Source organism: Perna viridis, chromosome 4 (assembly GCF_037379345.1).
Source record: "Perna viridis isolate PV_CMFRI_1.1 ecotype Kerala chromosome 4, ASM3737934v1, whole genome shotgun sequence".
NCBI classification, from domain to species: Eukaryota; Metazoa; Mollusca; class Bivalvia; order Mytilida; family Mytilidae; genus Perna; species Perna viridis.
Window position 1 is genome coordinate 25744051 of NC_142448.1, and position 20167 is coordinate 25764217.

A 20167-nucleotide genomic window follows, 5' to 3' on the forward strand; every position below is an offset into this window, starting at 1 on the left:
GAACATATGAAAATTAAGAGTTTAGGACTTAAACAAATATTCATTAGATGCATTCGAATAAAAATCACATGATAATTATATGCCTGTAATAGAACTTCATTAAAGAAAAAATATACAGTCTTCATATTATCTACAAGTAATTTTGGAAAACATTTGTTTCCATGCGATTTCATAGGTACAATAAACCAATCAAAATGGGTGGGTATAAGAAACACGATTTTTGATATTTTATTCGAAAAAAAATAAGAATCATTAGCATCATTTAAAGTCAAAATGTTAGATACATGTACTTGGTTTTCTGTCGACGACCAAACAACTGGTTTTCGTAATTTTCATGTTCATTACAGAATAAGTCCACGATGGTCGGTTTTACTCATCGATTTGAGATGGTACTTGACTGCTATTTTGTAATGTGTAGATATTGACTGTTAGAGGTGTTCGAGCAGCCAATGTAACTGTTAACAAAACAAAACTAGTAGTTAGAAATAAGGCAGCTTACTCCAGAGAATATATATATTTTGAAAAAAAAACTGGAGAATGATAAATGGAGGCATAACAAACTCTATCGTCTTAACATCTTTAAATTAGCTATTTTCTAAGTGTTATGATAATATATTTTTTATTGACAAAAAAAAAACCCAAACGGTCGTCATTTGATGGTTCTCGACGATCGGTTTTACTCATCGACATGAGATAGTACCTGACTGCTATTTTGCGATGTGTAAATATTAACTTTTAGATGTGTTCGAGTGCTCCCTCTAAACAATGATAATATTCAAAATAGAAGCTATAGAAAATAAATAGTTTTATACCAAAATTTAACATAGACGTGGTTTTTAGGTATAACATTGCCATCGGAATCATTTCAATTTGTAGGTTTATCTTCGAATGGAAACCTACAGCATGTGATGTGATGGGGACAATTCTTTAAAGTTTTCTTTATATTTTATATGTTTTAGGTTTCTGTCTGTTGTTTGTTGACCTGTTTCCTTTTGGTTTTGCTTTGTCTATGCCATTTATCATTCAAGTATAATTACATTGACCGGTGTTATCTTAGACTCCCTTACATCAATGTATTGAAATGAACCGATTGCTTACTTTTTTCGCAAATGATAGCTGTTAGGTATCCTTTGTTTCATAAGAGCAGCTTAAATTTGAATGAATTCTGTTTTATAATTTGTAGTTAAGTTAGATATATATATATATTTTTTTTACAAATATTCAGTATTGTTACATTTATTTGATTTAAATGTATATTTTTTTTTCAAATTACTAGTACGACAGCTGTATTGCAGAATTAGAACATTCTCGGCGTGTTGCAAAGCCATCCTTTATATCACTTTCTTTTCTTGTCCGATGGCAGTTTTAGAATAGCACAGCTGACATGTTCTCTGATCTTAAAATCGGTTGTTTTTTCATATTGAATATTTTATGAAAAAATCCTTAAGTAGGCTTTTTATACTTATAACTTACCCGGTAGAACTTGTGTCCTACTTCTAAATAATCTACAATGTATTGCTTCCCTGAAGCCTTTCCTAAAATTCTCATTCATACCAGCATAAATAACTGGATTTAACGCGCTATTGAAATACGCAAGAAATAAGGCAGCATACTTCAGAGAATATATATATTCTGGTAACACCTGAAAAATAATAAATAAGCATTACGTTTTAAAAATTGTCGTCTAAACATCGATGCATAAGCTATTTTCTTAGTGTTATGATTATATTTTTTAAGAACCAGAACAAAAAAAATGATCGTCACTTGGAAACTAAGTTAAGACAAAAAACATTGAAAAAGACAAAAATAAAGCACAGAAAATTACGTAATTTAATTTAAAAGTTTGAGATAATTCCTGAAAATATTTTTACTATAACTTATAAATTTTATACATCGCATCAGCCATCACCCCAAAAAATAAGATAAAGGATTACTTAGTTCTAACACAAATGAGAGACGGAGCATCATTTTTTTCAATTATGACCTTCTTAAAGTAAACATTGTAGGTATTCCAACTTGTTTATGTGGATTCAAAGTACAAACAAAATACCACTTTTTTTTTCCGAATGTCATTTATACAGTCTCAGGCAGAAATTAATGAATGATCTTGCGAGAAAATTGTCGATTAATCTATAACTATTTTTATATGGACATGAGGATCTATGAAACGAACAAAACGCATTATTATTGAAGTCTGTTTTTGAATAGAGAATATTGCTGCTTAAGTTTTTATTACTTCCGTTGAACAGACACATCATGACACAAAAGCACACGTCTCATTTTGTTCATCTTGCCTCTTCCATATTTAACCTTTAAAAGCATTTTTCTCCCTGTCTTCATCTGTTTTATATGAGTAATTAAAAAAAAATAAATATTTCTGTTTTTGCATGATTATTGTATATTTCTTTACGGGAAAAGATTTCATAAGTAAGATGTACTTGTGTCTTATCACTTTTGTACGTTACTCGACAAATAAAATATGTTTCAACTAAACATTCATTTCATCTGTGGAAATATCCCTTCAGCATCTGCGTATGATGTTTTCATATCACAATTTATACGTTATACCAAAGCTTGTCGAAACAACGTGGACTTTTTGTACCGTGCTAGACTTCTTACAATTAGGCTTCTGGAACATGGTTATGTTGCTACGAGAAATCCTGAACTTGTGGATCGTTATGCTGTGTCCAACTGATTTGGTCACCGTGTCATAGTTTTCCTTTCCTCTTTTGTCTACCCCGACGTGTACAATGGGCAACTCGGCGAGTTTTTTTTCTAAAAAATAAATAGGGGACGCTTACCCTACCGGTTCACCTGATCCATGATCCCAGATTAAAGAGGAGTCCAGGTTGCTTTTGCTTTACCTATTTCATGTTCCTCGTTGTGCGTGTCTATTTCCCTGTCTAGTTTTTATCCCTGGAATATATTCGTTTTCTTTCTCGCCCGAATCTTTGTTCTTCTAATTACTCTTTCATATATATAGGTATGCATGTACTAATTGATTTTTTTTTCATTTTCCAACCAATATGAGATCTATTTGTGATATTTTGGTTCTTAATTATTATGGGTACGCCCTATCAAGGATTAAAAGTCGAATAAGTAAACCAAGTCGAAGTTTTCGAAATGGCAAAACAACATGAACATACGTCACTCGTCTTGTTACTTCGATTATTACCTTTTTTTACCATTTTTGACATTAATAAAATAAAAAAATCACACATAACAGTATTACATCACGACTCCTTAATTGCTATTTTTGACAAAATGTAATTGATCTTAGCTAATGGTTGGTAATTAAAATCGATTTAGTAAGTCTGATAACTCAGTAAGTTGTCATATAAATATTTTTTTTCAGAAATTATTTTAGTTCATTATATGTATTTTTACTGTTTAAATGTGGTATAAACTGTCCCATAGGTTAATATTGGCCGGATGTCAGATTATTTTTACTTATATTGTTTTATGTTATTTTACATGTGTATAGTATTATGTTTATAATCTGATGTGTGATACTTTAATAAAATAAATAATTATTATTATATGTTACAGTTTCCTTACCTGGCTCTGGGGTCTGTAAACATCCCACAATAGGAGGGCTTGTTGTGGTGTCCAACAAATTATAAACACACCTACAACTGCCATAAGCATTCTCAGTACCTACAATAGGCCTAATTGATTATCAAATATAATGGTGGCACAATATAGTCATTCTATTTGTGCATATGGCATCAAATCGGCTCAAATTTGATAAATTTACTTATACCATACACTATGGATATATTGAATATATTGCCATGGAAACAGCTACTACCAATATTTCCGAGAGAATTGACCAAAGTCCCTTTGTGAAAAGGCTATCAAATTTCCCTTCACATTCAAGTCTCATGGTATTTTTATTTCCTTCAAAGTAATATGACTTGGAGTAGTAAGTAAAAATGACTCTAATGACCGTCAATATTCCTGAATTCGAAAATTATTTTCAAGATATCTACCAAAAATAACTTACCAGACTCAGTATAACAGTTATAGTACTCGTAAAAATAAAAACAAAAATTGATGACAAACGAGATGATTTTAATTTTCAATTTTTAATTTCCCATTCTTAGATGGTGATATTACTGAAACACACTCTTATAGTTATTCATATTTCACAACTGGTCCGTTTTGCTCATTTACTTTTGTTACTTTGTATGTATGATTTTAGTTACTTTATGTTCTTTGTTGTGTATGTCTGTTTTCCATGTCTGGTCTTTGTCCCTGGATTACATTCTTTTGATTACCGCTATAACCTTGGTTCCCTTGATTACTCTTTCAATAGATGGTATTTTGAAAAACTACTATTCTGAAGATGATCTTGTGGATTTGAGGAAAGTATGTTTTCACCTGGATTAAATGCTGTTAATCCAACCGAACTTGCCGATATATCTCACATTCAAGCATGTCAAAGAACGCTCAGTTAACGATGACTGTCAACTTTCATCCACATGCAATTGTAACGGCAAATGTAACACTTTGAGATGTTCGTGTCGGAAAGTGAAGCTAATTTGTTCAACTAAATGCCACGAACAGAATCTTACAAAGCGTTGCAATAAGTAAAGTGCTCCTTAAGAAAATTTGAAAATTTGAAAAACTTTTGTTACTTTGTATATACGATTTTAGTTACTTTATGTTCTTTGTTGTGTATGTCTGTTTTCCATGTCTGGTCTTTGTCCCTGGATTACATTCTTTTGATTACCGCTATAACCTTGGTTCCCTTGATTACTCTTTCACAAATAGAGATATTCGACCTCTAACTTCATCCCTACGGAAGAACTAGTAAGTCATTTTTTTATTATTGTCCTATGTCGAATCTTGCATATTTAGCTCTTGACGTTACTACTCCAAATCAAGTCCACTGGAATTGTAGTGACCGATTATGTCTAATACCGGTAGTTTTGATAGTATTGTCATTCTTTAATATGTTCTGAGCTAGCTTTCATTAATTGTGATTGTTCTTAAAGAAGACATCTCATGTGCCTATATAGTTTATGTTGATGTATACCATGGAGAGAATTGGATGTATTATTGAATGAATTTTATGGAGTTTTATTTAGTATTAGTTTTTGACCTTACATTAATGGGGGGTGGTTAAGGCCTTATAAAACTAGTTCACGCCCCTGTCAAGAGTCAGGAGATGTTGGTTAATGAGTCCTTGAATCGTTACATTACAATTTAGTTTGATTTTGAAGAATTGTCGTCATTCAGTTTATGTGGATTTTATTTCTTAGTTGTCGAGACCTTCCAGAGCTTACAAAAAGGTGTGTTTACACTTGTTAAAAGATCTTTTGATGATCTCTGTAAGTATTTACTATTTTGTATTTAGGTTATATCGATAGTGCATTTGTTACATTTCACTGTATCCGTTCTTTTTTCTATCTAATGTCAATGCTTAAAGAGAATAAGAACAAAAATTCAAAAGCCCTTTATTTCCATAGTATAATTTCCATTTTTCCGTCATCTCAAGTTCAAATATACAGTTCTAAAAATACTTCATGAATTATTATTTTACAAATTTCAAACTGCATTGTGCTAATCTTTCATGTAATTAGCACAAAACGATATGAACCTTGAAGAATAAAATGATCATAAACATTCGCTTTGCCAGCTGAAAACGGAAGAATATGTCTGTCGTACTAATGAAAATAGAAGTCAAAATCGCTAGCTCTTCTCCTTTGTTCGTACAATAGCAATGTCGGTCTTGATTCTTAATCGAAATATTTATTTTAAAGGAGACACCCCAAGGATGATAATGACTGATTCGGTATCTTTAAAATCTGTTCAGTTGTTTTAGAAAAGATATTAAAAAAAATAACCACGACAGTTGAAAATTTCAAAGAGGCACAGTAATCACGTTTCTTATTATTTTCACGAACGAATTTCTACCCAAATTTCACAAAATATTTAGTTTACACATTATGCTTTCGGTTCATAATTTACTTTCCGCTAATTATATGTTTCTGTTTAGTATGCATTGACTGCACATTTAGAGATTTGTATTAGAATACAATGCAAATGATATGAACGATTTCCAATTCGCTTTCGTACTTATATGAAACTATGCGCTTTCAATATTTTGATTCGAATTATGCTACGTTACATGATTGAATATTTTAAAATTCCACGTTTGACCAGAAGTGTCTTACTTGTGAGCTTGTTACTGGAAATGCACAGTATTTGTACGTGTGAACGAGTCATTAATACCTTTCTTCTGGTTCTATCTTGGCTTGACATTACTGCACTGGAGAAGTTCCTGATGTGTCGCTTGTAGTACAACTTTCCGACGATGATACTATAGGCTATGAGCATTACGATGACCGGGATGATGTACATGACAACAGCCTCCACTGAATAATATATTTTTCTTCCTGGCTCAACCGTGTCACAATCTTCCGTGTAGTACTTTGTCCATCGCTCTTGACAAATTATGTCATCTCTATCTTTGAATTCCATAACTACAATTTCGCGAACAAATAACTGGGGTGAAGCGATCGCCAAAGACACAAGCCACGACAGTGTGATTAGGAGATATATTCCACGGAGTGTCAGTTTCCCCTTTACCGGGAACACAATGGCCATAAATCTTTCAAATGAAATACTAGTCAGAGTAAGAACGCTGAGAGTTACAGAAAAGACTGAAAATAAAAACCAATGATTCAAATTTTAAGTAGAATAATATTCTTTGATTTTTATTCGGTTGCCTCAATTGCACTTATTTAAAAAAAATCTTCGCAGACGTCCTTTATTACCACTGGAAAAAGGCACAAGAGGAAAACACACGAACAACTGTATGAGAAGCCGAGAAACCCGATAACGCATGCGTTGTGGAATAGCACAAGAAGTTCTGAATGTTTCTGTGTACAGATTAAAATTCTGCTATGAGTTGAGCTTAAGTTTAGACATACCAACTTTTTTCTGATTCTTCTAAATCTACATAAAATATTCTTGAATTAGGATCACAACGTTTAAGATTGCTAATGGTCTACTGTTAGTAAAGATGTTTAAATGAGCTTTATGTTGTCCTTTTTCAAACTTTTAGTGAAAAAAATTACAGCAAAAACAGTCTTACTAGCACCTTTTTTGTGGGCACGACAACAATAACAAATAAATCGTGAATGGTGGACATTTGTAATAAAGGTATGCAACTGCCTCAAACTTGTAGTCATAAGTTTAATTTCTACCAATAACCACTAAGGGAATAGATTTATTTTATATTTTTTTCATTTCCGTGTTACATCGGACATTACATGGGCAATTTTCGGTGTTTTACTGTCACTTAAAAAGGTTAAAGACTTCATTATGAAAATGCTACGGTTTCTTGGTGACTAATAAGGTGTGTCCATCGCCACCATAATAACTGATTTATCACATTCGTGATATACTCTAGGTATGACACGGGCAATACCGTAGGTGCTTCTTGGAAAGCAGAGAATGTTTCTCCTTCTGGTATCAACGACCCATTGTGTCAGATTTTTATAAAGTCATGAATACTTATTTTCTTTAGGTACCTCTGTCTTTTTATTTGTTATCTGTTTGATGTTATTTGTTTCGACTGCCGTTTTATTCCCTCCACCCGTGCAACTTGGATCAGAACTTCTGAATTTTAGATGCGGACTTTGATCACTTTAATTTTATTTTATTTCATCGAATGATATTTCATCACCATTTAAATGTCAGTCTCTGTAAGAATCGGGCAGTGGTTGAAACAGGGTTGGGGAAAAAACCCACTATTTTGAATGATTAATCTAACTATTTGCACATTCAGAACCAAGGAAAAATGACCAAATTTCCCATATTACTCTGGTAAATCGAATTATTAATTCATTGTAATGCACTGAAAATGAACATTTCAAGGGCAGATAATCTGTCAAAAGCTTTTTTTTCAAACATTCTACTGAAAAATTTCTGAGAAAATCCAGTGATGCAGAGATTAAAAGAGTAATCAAAGGAAACACGATTCTAGCGGAAATCAAAAGAATGTAATCCAGGGACAAAGACCAGACATGGAAAACAGACATACACAACAAAGAACACAAAGTAACTAAAATTATACATACAAAGTTACAAAAGCCAATGAGCAACTTGGACTCCACTAAAAACTAGCAGCATGGACCAGGCGCATCGGTAGGGTAAGCGTCCTCTGCTTTTCTAGAAACACCCGCCGGTGGTCTTTTAAAATGGAGAAAGCATCCTTGAATTTTACTATATTGTCAGATTAGTGGGGTTTTGACATGCATGTTTCGATTTTTTTTTTCATTTTTGCCGGATTCTAACGAAAACTTACATTTAAGTACTATAGTAAAACCTGTTTATAGTTATATCAGTAATTACGAGTCACAGTGATAATTTTTGTACGAATAAGTTTACATGAATAATCATATAAGTAATGTCATAAAATACGAGCTTTTATTTGCTAATTCTGCATTGATAAGAGTGAAATTTCACAGGAATTCATACAATTTAAAAAAAGGGATGTTTGTAATGTAAGCGATCACAACAAAAAGCAGAAGCAGATAACAAAAAAATGTTAGTTTCGCTTACGCTTATTTGCGACAATTTGATTTTTGCATAACGTTCTTACCTTGAACAAAAGTTGCGAATTTGCACATGAAAGCTCCAAATGGCCACATTGGGGCTAATTGATTTCCAAGGTGTACCCACATACAGAAAAATGCGACCATCAAATCCGAAATGGCGAGATTAAATATGAGTATATTTGTTGCAGTTCTTAGTCTTCTATTGATAAGAATGATGAGAATAACTATAATGTTTCCAACGACATCCACTATTATGGCAATAATATAAAATACAATTTTTAATGCTACTTCCCATGTCGGTTTTGTTGGAATATCTGGAGCATTTAACTGTTTTAATAAGTCTAAAATACTACTGTCGAAAAATACTTGTTCTCCTGGTGTACATTTGGTCATGACGGTATTTTGTGTCTTCCACTTTCTGTACAATCGTTCAAAAGACGAAGGTTACCTTCACACTTATTTCTTGACACGGACTGAAGATTTTGACCGTCGCTGCTCTCATTACTAAGACTTCAAATCCAACACTTCAGTATTCTATCCTGAAAAAAAAATGGAATGAACTACGCAATACTTGATTGATTTGCTTTGTGACATAATAAAATTGAAACACTGACTTAATTTGTATAATGCTTTATGTTATAAAGGAATAGGAAATGCCCCAATCCAAAACAAACTAAAGCTAGTGTTATGTCTGATGCTAAATGTTTAGAAATGGAATAAATAATGTACCCAATGTTGTATTGTTGGAGCCATTCATCACATAAATCTCTTAATAAATACACTAATTCAATAAAAGCTCCTAGAATAATCAACTATCAAAGTGATTATCAACGATTGTGATTCACTAGACACCTTCCAATATCCTAGAATCATGAATTCTGAATATCATTCTGCGTTATAGAGGAATCAATTAAGACGTATCTTTAAGGCAAAAAAAAATGTATGCGTGTTTCTATTATATCTTTGAAAAGGGTAGGCAGGTAGAGATTTTTTTATCATTTTTCTTACATCGAGTCCATTGGAGAAATATCGTGAATTTTTATGAACAACTCATAAATCAGAAGACGCTTACCCTACCGGTGCACCTGGTCCATGCTCCTAGTTTTTAGTGGAGTCCGAGTTGCTCATTTGCTTTTGTTACTTTGTATGTATGATTTTAGTTACCTTATGTTCTTTGTTATGCATGTCTGTTTTCCATGTCTGGTTTTTGTCCAAGGATTACATTCTTTTAGATTACCGCTATAACCTTGGTTCCCTTGATTACTGTAACAATGCTTATTAATAAAAGACAAAAACTTTAGAGTACAATTTTTTAAACTGAAATTTATAGGTGAATATGGTGATAGAAAACACATATTTTTGTAATATGGCATATGGCATAATATTTTAAAAAAACTGCTAACCTGACTTAGTATTGAACTAGTTATGCATATCTGCCAGCCATTCTATAACGAGAACAGTTAGGGGAAAACATTCTTATGTTTCCTATTTAATTTATTCTATACAAATAAAGCAAAATAATATTTGTATGAAACTATCCAAAGTTTATAACGTTTGTCAAGCATAAAATATTCTGCCCCGACCCCAACTCCCCACAAACAGAAGTGGTAATATATTATTGATGACTTTTTTTTCAGTGTATTTGCGTGGGTTACATATCCTATATGGAATTATTTAACAGTATTGTTCGTACCAATCAGACAGTGGGGGAAATATTGTTATAACTTGTTCTTGTAATTTCACAATATAATTATTTAAAGTATGGAGGACAGGTGTGTCATATCACATCTTTCCGATATAATGATTTTTTTTGCAATATTGTTGAAAAGCACTACAAATGAACATCACTCTGTCAGGTGCAAAATTTTTAACATTTGTTGAAAAATATACAAACTTTTTCCGATAAGTAGAGATCACGTTTGGATGAGTGCTTTTTAAACTTGAATGGTTAAGATTTCATACGTTTTGCCTGGTCACTACAAAGAGTTGTATTTAAAATAATGTTATGTCAAGATTTACTATTGTGCATCATACCATCACCCTGTCTTAAAAATAAAGCTTATAGATTTATTGCAACGGTTTAACTTTAGTGCGCCATAAAAATGGGGTCTTTGCATCAGACATGATTTCTTTTGGTCTTCAGTAATAAGCAGTAATCAATTACCCGCAATATATGACCATCTAATGGAACAGTTTTAATCAATGACTTAAATGTTTCCATAGAAACTTCGTTTATTGTAAAATCATGCCATTTTATTATTTATCTTTCTCTGGAGCTTTTTATGTCGCATAAGAAATAAAGAAGCATGAGTCTTAATAATGAGAAGACGTATTGACACATTGACCTGGAGGCTTTAGTCGGAAAAATAGCATGACTGTAAATCCGAAATCAGAACTAGGTTGTTGACTTTCAAAATATCCTAATTGTAAGAAGAAATTGTATCAGTTATAGTTGCATTAAACTATGAAAAAAAATTGAAACGCTATTCGTGTTATTTTCGAGCTGTTTTATGAAATTTATTCTGGGAACACAAAATGCAAGCAGTCCAACTTTTACGACGACTGCTTTTGTCTGCATCAATATTTGAATTTCGAAATATATCAAATATGGTATAATTTCGTTTAGACCATTGCTTTTTTTGTCTTTTCGTATAACAACAACAAAAAAGAAAAACAAACTAACAAACAAACAAATAAAAAAAAATACAGGGCCTGAACTCATTTCATCACCCTACGAATATTTGTTGGGTTAAAAAATATATATTCTGGCAATTAAACTTTTTTACCATTCTGCTTAATTTCTTAGAATATAAACCGCAAACTTCAAAAATAGCTATTTCTTATTCCTTTTGATTTTGTTTTATATTTTAAGTTTAGTGACAATTATTTTGTATCAGTGGATATTTTCAATCGTATCAAGTGTAGTCCAGAAAACACCGATTCATTGAAAGGTGTTCCTTCATTGTTTACTCTTTTTAATGACAAAAATACAAATAGTTCTCAAATCGGTTGAAAAGAATAAATATTCAATATACGTCTTCAGAAATTCCAAAAAAAAAAGTAATCCCTGATCTTCCACTATATTTTGTGTTTATTTTCATATAAGCAGTTGCGTTCGTTAAGACGATACATCTACTATGATCTATTTCTATCTATCGAAAGTATTTCGACTGTTAAACGTCTGGTTGACTTCAGACAACGGAAGATTTTCGATTTGTTAAATTATAAACTTACCACTGCCATTGCCCTATCTATCAGTTTAATGCACAAGTGAAAATTCTGTACACAAAATGGGAAATAGCTGAAATTTAAACAAATGTGGCACATACCAGGTATTATATACGACATTAAAAAATTCAATACTTGATGTATGTCTTATTTTAATCTCAAATATATTGTTATAAACAGCGCCATGTAAAACACACATGAGGTGTAAATATTACGTCTATTCATCTTATTTTTTATTGTATTAACTTATGAAAGCATAATAGAGCTTACTGTATTCTTTGCCAAATCTACGATAATAAAATAGTTTATAAATATAGTATAGTATTGCTAAACCTAAAGTTAATATGACAGACTGAACGATTATCTTTAATGGTGTGTTAACTTAATGTCTTTGCAAGAAAAACTTTGACAATTGTCCATGTCACCACAAAGTATATCGTTACGATGCTGGAAACGACTCCACTAAGTATCCCGATCCGATGACTGTTGTCTTTTTTTTTGTGTCGTCTCCGCCAAGTACTCCGGTACGATGACGGAGTGTTGCCTACAGTTGGTATCGCCTCGGCTAAGTACACCGGTGCGATGACTGAGTGTTGCCTTTAGTTGGTGTTGTCTCCCCAAAGTATACCGGTACAATGGCTGAGGGTTGCCTTTAGTTAGTATCGTCTCCCTCAAGTATACCGCTACGATGACTGAGTGTTGTCATTTCTTGGTATCGTCTCCGATAAGTTTACTGATACGATGACTGAGTATTGCCTTTTGTTTGTATGGTCTCCGCCAAGTATTCCGGTGCGATGACTGAGTGTTGCCTTTAGTTGGTGTTGTCTCCGACAAGTATGTCGATACGATGGCTGAGTGTTGCCTTTAGTTGGTATGGTCTCCCAAAGTATATCGGTACAATGGCTGAGCATTGTCTTTAGTTAGTATCGTCTCCGCTAAGTAAACCGGTACAATGAATGAGTGTAATGCCTTCAGTTGGTATCGTCTCCGCCAAGTATACCGGTGTTGCTTTTAGTTGAGTTGGTATCGTCTCCGCAAAGTATACTGGTACGGTTACTGAGTGCTGTCTTAGGTTGCACTATACAGATGCGATTGAGTTGCAAATTTTGTAAAACTTAAAAATAAAAGATGAAACTTCGTGGAAATATTGCTTATGGGTAGTAGAGCATTCATACATAAATAGATGCAATACTTGTGAAGGCAAAGAGGTGTAAAATGCATGCTTTAAGTATACGGAAAGATTTAAGTCCTCGCCCCGTTCTCTCCTTTGCAACAACTGGCTGTTTTTTAAATTTGTTAATTTCGCATGAAGTTTCAAGAATTAAAATCATGAACGAATAAGCAGAAAAAAAGTGAACTAATTTTTTGTTTTTTTTGTTGTTATTTTTTGTTTTTTGCATTTTTTATTACAAAAATACGTTGCCCGCTTACTTTTTGTGGCAGTTTTAAAGTTCCTGATATTTTAGAAAACCTGTTTTTTTACAGTTAATTTTAGGAAGACACCAAAGTTTGCTATGAAAACTGATATATTTTTTTTTCATATGCTACAAATTTTTTTCACAAAATATAAAAGAATATTCATCTTTTTTATGGATCTCCATAATGTAATAATTAGAAAAATATACTTTTTACCGAAAAAAATATTGTTGGATTTGCTTGTTTGAGTGTCACCATATAGCTTTATTTCCACAAACTGTCATAAAATATCTACAGTAACCAATCTATAGAGTGGAACCTTAAGTTAGTATCGTCCTCCTACACATCTGGAATATTGGCTTTCGTCTCTCCGTCTAAAACTTTCTTTTCTAGTCTTCATTTGATGTAAATATTAGTTAGAGATCACAGTCCCTGTACGAAAAGGAGAAGGAGTAATTGTAAGATTACTGTTGATAGTAAAATCTTACCGGGTTATATATTTTGATTTAACAGTTGCCGGCTTCATCAAATACATTGCGCATGAAGATAAATAAAAATCCTTCGATATAAAACATCAACACTCACTTATACTACCATTTTCTTACAAATGATTTTAGAGGGTTTGCTTCAGATATGACGATTTTATCATGATGACAAACATTGCCTCAGGAACTCATTGGGAGGAAATATCCTTGATCAATATACTTGTTGCTCGGACGTTAAACCCCAACAAACAAACAAACAAAAATCAATATACTAGCAGCTTGGCGACAATTAGAAACTTTATTCCAGAATACCTTTCTAAATGTGTTGTGTTTTTACGTGCCTTCTCGGTACTATATTCGATGAAAATATTACTCACAATAATCAAAATATATTCACTCTTTGTAGTCAGTATTTAATCAACGACTTAAGTAGAAGTCTCCTATATTCAGATAGGAGGTGATACATGCATATCACACACAAAATTCGCTTTTATGTTTTGAAATTTAAGTCTCCCTGTTTGTAACATTTTATTGTTTTATAACTTAGTTTTGGTTTCGTCATTCTAGTAAATGACATTTAATTGGATACTGTGTAGTATCTAAATTCTGACTCAGAAAATAAGCAGTAGGGTTGCTCTGGTTCTCAGTGTATTTGTCATAGTGTCTTGTACAACATAAATTCGCTTTTATTTTTAATTCAGAAACAGTTACATATAACAGAACCCGTCTTTGTGGGTCATTCGGTTGTAGCACTTCTGAAACAAAATTTAATAGATTGTATATAAAACTGACATGTTGCAAGAATTATCGGTTTTTTATTTAGATTGAAGAGGGAAACGAATTTAAGTCTATATTTAAAAAATGCAGATTTGTATACAGAAGGGAATTTATTCAAAAATATATTTTATAATACCTTTCCATTCAGTCACTGCATGTAGAATCTAACAATTTTCTGTTCAGATGACCTGTCTTATAAGCCAATCGACCTGTGCAGGTCCGGGTGTCAAAAGCAAAAATTTATATAAACAAAAAGAAAACGCAACAAAACAAAAAAAGTAGACACTCAGCTTTTTTTTAAAGAACTGTATTAATCACTTTTTTTTTTATCTCAAAAAGGTCACAACAAAATATAAAAAGAAGGCTTTTTTTAAAACCCTTTAAAGGGTGAAAAGGATAAAACGCTTCCCTATTAATTAATTGCAACTTTTCCTGGAAATTAACTTTTACGTTTGTTTGTGTGTATTAATATTGAATATGTTCATTTTGATAAATATCTATTTAAATCTGGTGTGTAGCCTTGAGTATGATTGTTCCTAGTACCATACTCAGCGTGTAAATAAATCCAATATTAGGATCAAGGAATCTTGAAAATTCTTTATGAAATATATAAAGAATAGACAATTTTGTTTTCCCAAGCCTTAGGATATATTATACCATCAATTTGACAAATAATTCTAACACCTGATTAAATTTACCTGTACATATACCTGCTCCGCTGAAGCATGACCAAACCTATTATACTGGCTTCACAGTGTTTAAAGTGTTTCTATTGTGTATGGACTTGACAAACGGGTAGTCACATACTTTTGTAAAGGTGTGTCCAGTTTGACACACACTTTCGATACCGAGGCCGAAAGTTGATAACACTTCACCAGTTCCATTGATTTTCGGAATAAATCAGCACCATGAAGTGGAAGGGTCTTTATATGATGATTTTATGGTTTTCAACCATAGCATTGTTATTGAAGATTCTGGGATATCTTCTACCATGGTGGTTTGTGGCACGATCCACCGGTTCCGATATCGACCGGTATTTCATTGGAATAGTCTTTGGACTTGATTGTGTTGCTGGAATTGGTGCTAGAAATTGTTCAGAGTATTCCATCGGCCAAGCTCCATCAGAACTTAATTATCTAGGTAAGTACAGAAAAAAAATGTACCAATAATACTATAACGATAGCATACTTGTCAGTATACAGTTTGGATCCCACTATAATTACCCGTTTTCATTAGTGTAACCTGAATGTGAGGTTTATACGTTAACAATTGTCTTAAAAAGTGCAGCAGGTTTTTGAAGAAATGATATCATTAAATTGATTATGAAAAAATTGACAAACCAAATTCGCCAAGCAGAGTACAGATATACATATGCATTTGGTTTTATTTGCGTTATGAAAAAAAAGGACATTTAGTTGAGATTAGCCCACCTAGTACTGAATACAAGGACAGTGTTATACTTAACAAAAGATAGTGAGTATTACTGAATAATCTGTATTTTGGAGTTGCAGGTGAAAAGGTTTGGGCCGACCATTCATGTTAGTTTTCTAAGCCAAACATATTCTAACAAAAGTATGAAACCGAAGTTCCTATAGCGAAGTATGATAGTAGTGCTTTTTTTTTACCTTTTGCACAATGAATTAACGGAAAGTGTTTCCTAATAGGCTGCCAGTTTGATTTTTAAGCGCTCTTTCAAATGAGTTTCATTTGAATTTTAATAACCAAAACCGGTTACAATAATCATTTCGACGAGTGGCACCAGTATGACAGACGCAGTTCCCAAGGACTAGAAACTGCTGCTTTTTGTAAACTGTTGATAATCCCTAGCCCTGAAAAGCTTGATTCGTCCCCCCTAACCTACCGTGCAGGTTAGGAAGATTGATCTCTTCCCATCAGAAAAGATGAATCTCGAACACTGCTAAACATTGCGTAGAGATAGTAAAACTGCCCACGTTAGAAAAAAAAAACAATACCATGTTTTGATATGAGCTTATAGTGTCGCCGCGAATCAATTAATATCTCTGTATCAAGTTCTGTTGGCCATTTAAAACTGAAATTAAATTATTTGGTTTTAAATTTATTGTACTTTTAACTACTCTTCACTAATGTTAACAAAAGGGTGTATGGATAAAGTTTCGTTCTAATAATGTACCATTGGGTGTTATAATATTTAATGTCATGTGCAGTCAAGTCAGTTCACGATTTCTCAAGTTTAAATATATCAAGGCACGCTTTTCTTGGACCAAAACAAAACTATTTGAATTATAAGAAGATCTGCATTATGGACCCCTCTTCGGTTTGACATAATGGTGTGATACTGCATGGCTCATCCATTAGCACGATTCCGGGAGACCTCATGCTTGCTTAAACTAATCTGACCATCTTTTGTCTCCCCAGACAGTGATCTTGGATCCGCAATCAATACTTGTAAAATATGTGTGAATCACTTGGGTCATTTGTCTTAATTGTTTGCAAAACATATAATTCTGTGTAAGTAGGAACAATTCAGTTCAATAGAATGTTTTCCTTTTCTATAATTCCAAGTTGATTCGAAATGTTTAGATTATTATTCTTGTTAACTCTTCTCCGTAACAGAAGCATGGTTTGCACACAGTATTACATAACGGTATATCAGTGAGATATATATTGGCTGAACTGACGACACATATCTTAAGGCTTCGTGTTGAATAAGTATTGATAAACAGTAAATATGTCTTCCTGAAGCAAACTACGGTCCGCTGACTAAAGATAAATATGACACTTGTATGCACGATAGGCCCATATATAGTGTATTGACATGATGTCATAGTGCACTTCCCCTGGAGATACAGACATAGAAACCATATAACGGGACTCCTCCTTCGTTGGTTAGAAGGCAACTACATGGTTGACAATTGAAATAATGAACTCTATTCTGTCTTGCATGTACATTCCTCTACATCCGAGTTTTTTCTCGTTTCGCGGAATACGTGTCACACAACTAATACAAACTGTCATTACAGATGTCGAAGCATACTGTACATGGGTTATAACAGAGTTTAATAATAACCTTTTTCTCCTTTGACAGTACATGTAGTTCCCCACTTTCGCTCGCTATTAGGGAACAGTCAGAAGTAATCCTGGACCAAAGCATCAATATTCAAATTAACTGTAAGCATCCTGCATATTTATTGCATTTTTTTTCTTTTCAGTTGAGACATCGTCCATGCTGACGATACAGATCGCCATGTCCGTCAACGTAGGTTTCATGTTCATTTCATGCATGATAATCGTGGGAACCTCTGTAGCAAGGGCTTACAACAAGGGGCTCATGGTCCTCACACTCATCATGTTGTCCGTATCGTGTAAGTATGTTTAACAACTGCTAGGTTGTAAGATATATACAAAAATCTCAATATGTATTTTGCGTTCAAACCAAGATCAACAATGTCAGAGTATGAAATACACATCAACTTCAATCAAATGTATATATATTTTTCTACTTGAATCGCATTTTTCTCTTCTTTTTTCCTTTTTTATTTGTGATCTACAAATATAAAAAATAGCCATACTGCCACTTGAGAGTTAAAATATTTTTATGCGTATGTGTTATTATTTCTGCATTTGCTTAATTCTATTTTTAATCGGGTAATTAATTCTGCATATGGTGGCATGAATAAAATTACGCATCTGCGGAAATATTTACACGATTGCATAAATAGATTCATACATATGTAGAAATAATTACACGATTGCATAAATAGATTCATACATATGTAGAAATAATTACACGATTGCATAGATTCATACGTATGTAAAAATAATTACGCGATTGCATAGATTCATACATATGTAGAAATAATTACGTCATTGCATAAATAGCATTATGCATATGCAGAAATAATAAGACATGCGCATAAATATATGTATGTAATTGCATTAATATTGAACTATGACACACATTCCGCACCAGAGAGAAACATATATCCGTGCAAGTGGGAAAAAATGATAAATTATTTTCCTTTTATACTGTTCATTTTTTTACTTGAATCCCGTTTTTTTACTCTTCCTTTTCGTTTTTTTTTTATTTGTAATCTACAAATTTTAGAACTAGTCATACTCCCATTTGCCCCTGTTAACAAACCTTGGAATTTCTGGCTTGTTGCACTTTGAACACTTCGAATGAAAACAAAGGACAATCATATTCTAATAATAAATAAAGGAAATCGAAAATCACATGACCCTAAGGATTCTGTAGTGACATGGTTACAGATAGTAAAACGTTGAGTACATCTAAGTGCAGTTATTATTTTTTACATCTGAGATCTTGCAATATTTTTAAATTTCCTGGTCGTGTCACACTACTCCAGCAATGGTAGAGGTTGTCTGGCAAGCTATTTTCTGACTTGGTGCCATCATGGAGGAACGGAATTCCAACCTCTTACGTTGTAGGAGTAGTGTCACACCAGACTTTTAAATTTGTAGTCACTGCTTCTCTACAAGCACACGGGTTTTAAGGAGGTAGAGTAACGACGGGTTGCCTCAGAGTCCGAATCTGTGGGCTGTTGCTTCTGTGAGCTAGCACGATAAAGATTAGTCAATCGTGCCCTGAAACGCATGAAATATCTGCGATAGGAGTTTATTACCTAATCAACCAATCTTTTTTTAAAAAAATCTCGACTTTACAGGCGCTGCTTACTTCGTTACTTTGGGATTCTTCATCTACGTTCATATCAACGACATTAGGAAAACCGACGTCTATGAGTACAACGCAGAAAACTTCCCTTGGTCCATCTTGGTCACGTCCGTTGCCGCCATTTTCCTGTTGGGTACATTGGTTTTAATGATTGTCGCCATGTGTAGATGGCGCGATGATGATGACGTCAGCTATTTGACCGACGACGATAGAAAGGTAGTACAGTACCCTGAAACCCGTTACGTTTACGATAATCCGAAACAATATGTGATGGATAGGCCTTTGGTACACTCGGGTCAGAGTAAGAGGGAATACGTTTATGTTGATAATCAGAGGTCAACTCCTTACCAGCAAATAACCTACCCAGCAGACACCATGTACAGACCATATACCGCTTCGAGAAGATATTAAATTGTTGAGTAAGGTGCTGGTCAGGGTAAAGGGTACATTAAGACCATTAAATACTCACCAGGGTAAGTTATCGAATCTCTGGCTTTCTTCTAGGATTATTGTGACCTCTAGCTAGGTCTGTGCAAATTAGTGCTGCAGGACCTCATTAGATGAATAACGTGTATTTATAGATAGCTCTTAGGGAAGTTCAATTCAAGGCCAAAGGTTAAGAAGATTAATTGTTAATCCTATTATGTAACACTAAATCTGGCCTTCAATTATGAATGCAAGACCGAATTATGTTTATATATGTCTTTGTTATATACTCAAATAAGTTAACACATGTTTATAATGTTAGTTATTGACAAATTACTATTAAAATTGAATGTTAAGTATTGTTTTTTTTATAGCTGCCCAAAGTTGTCCAAGTCAACTTCCTATCAACTTGGATCGCAAGTCTGGCGACATCGCTGTTATTTAATAACGGTACCACAAAAGTACTCTTAGAACTTGCCTTGTCCCATTTGTCAAAACGGAACACTATTTAAACAAAACTTAAGTCTCACCCAATAAATCGTATTTAGCTAGATCGTCATAATAAACAAAAGAGTAAGGTTACAATT

General features: G+C 33.2%; 2 protein-coding genes and 1 long non-coding RNA gene across 3 annotated transcripts; 1 reads left to right on the forward strand and 2 right to left on the reverse strand.

Moving 5' to 3' along the window:
- Positions 1–215: 215 nt before the first annotated feature.
- LOC148619481 (neuropeptide FF receptor 2-like) lies at positions 216–9106 on the reverse strand. The gene is made up of 5 exons (XM_088576935.1): positions 8618–9106; positions 6241–6671; positions 3559–3657; positions 1474–1642; positions 216–455 (listed from the first exon to the last, which is right to left on the reverse strand). Exons 1-5 carry the CDS (start codon positions 8964–8966, stop codon positions 370–372), a joined length of 1134 nt encoding a protein of 377 aa, XP_088433061.1. The 5' UTR covers positions 8967–9106; the 3' UTR covers positions 216–369.
- A 2786-nt stretch (positions 9107–11892) lies between these two features.
- On the reverse strand, positions 11893–14815 carry LOC148619482 (uncharacterized). The gene is made up of 3 exons (XR_015921309.1): positions 14616–14815; positions 13434–13649; positions 11893–12915 (listed from the first exon to the last, which is right to left on the reverse strand). It is a non-coding gene; the product is annotated as an uncharacterized LOC148619482 (long non-coding RNA).
- Positions 14816–15219: 404 nt separating this feature from the next.
- On the forward strand, positions 15220–19936 carry LOC148619483 (uncharacterized). The gene is made up of 3 exons (XM_088579393.1): positions 15220–15619; positions 17671–17823; positions 19147–19936. Exons 1-3 carry the CDS (start codon positions 15388–15390, stop codon positions 19563–19565), a joined length of 804 nt encoding a protein of 267 aa, XP_088435519.1. The 5' UTR covers positions 15220–15387; the 3' UTR covers positions 19566–19936.
- Positions 19937–20167: the final 231 nt, after the last annotated feature.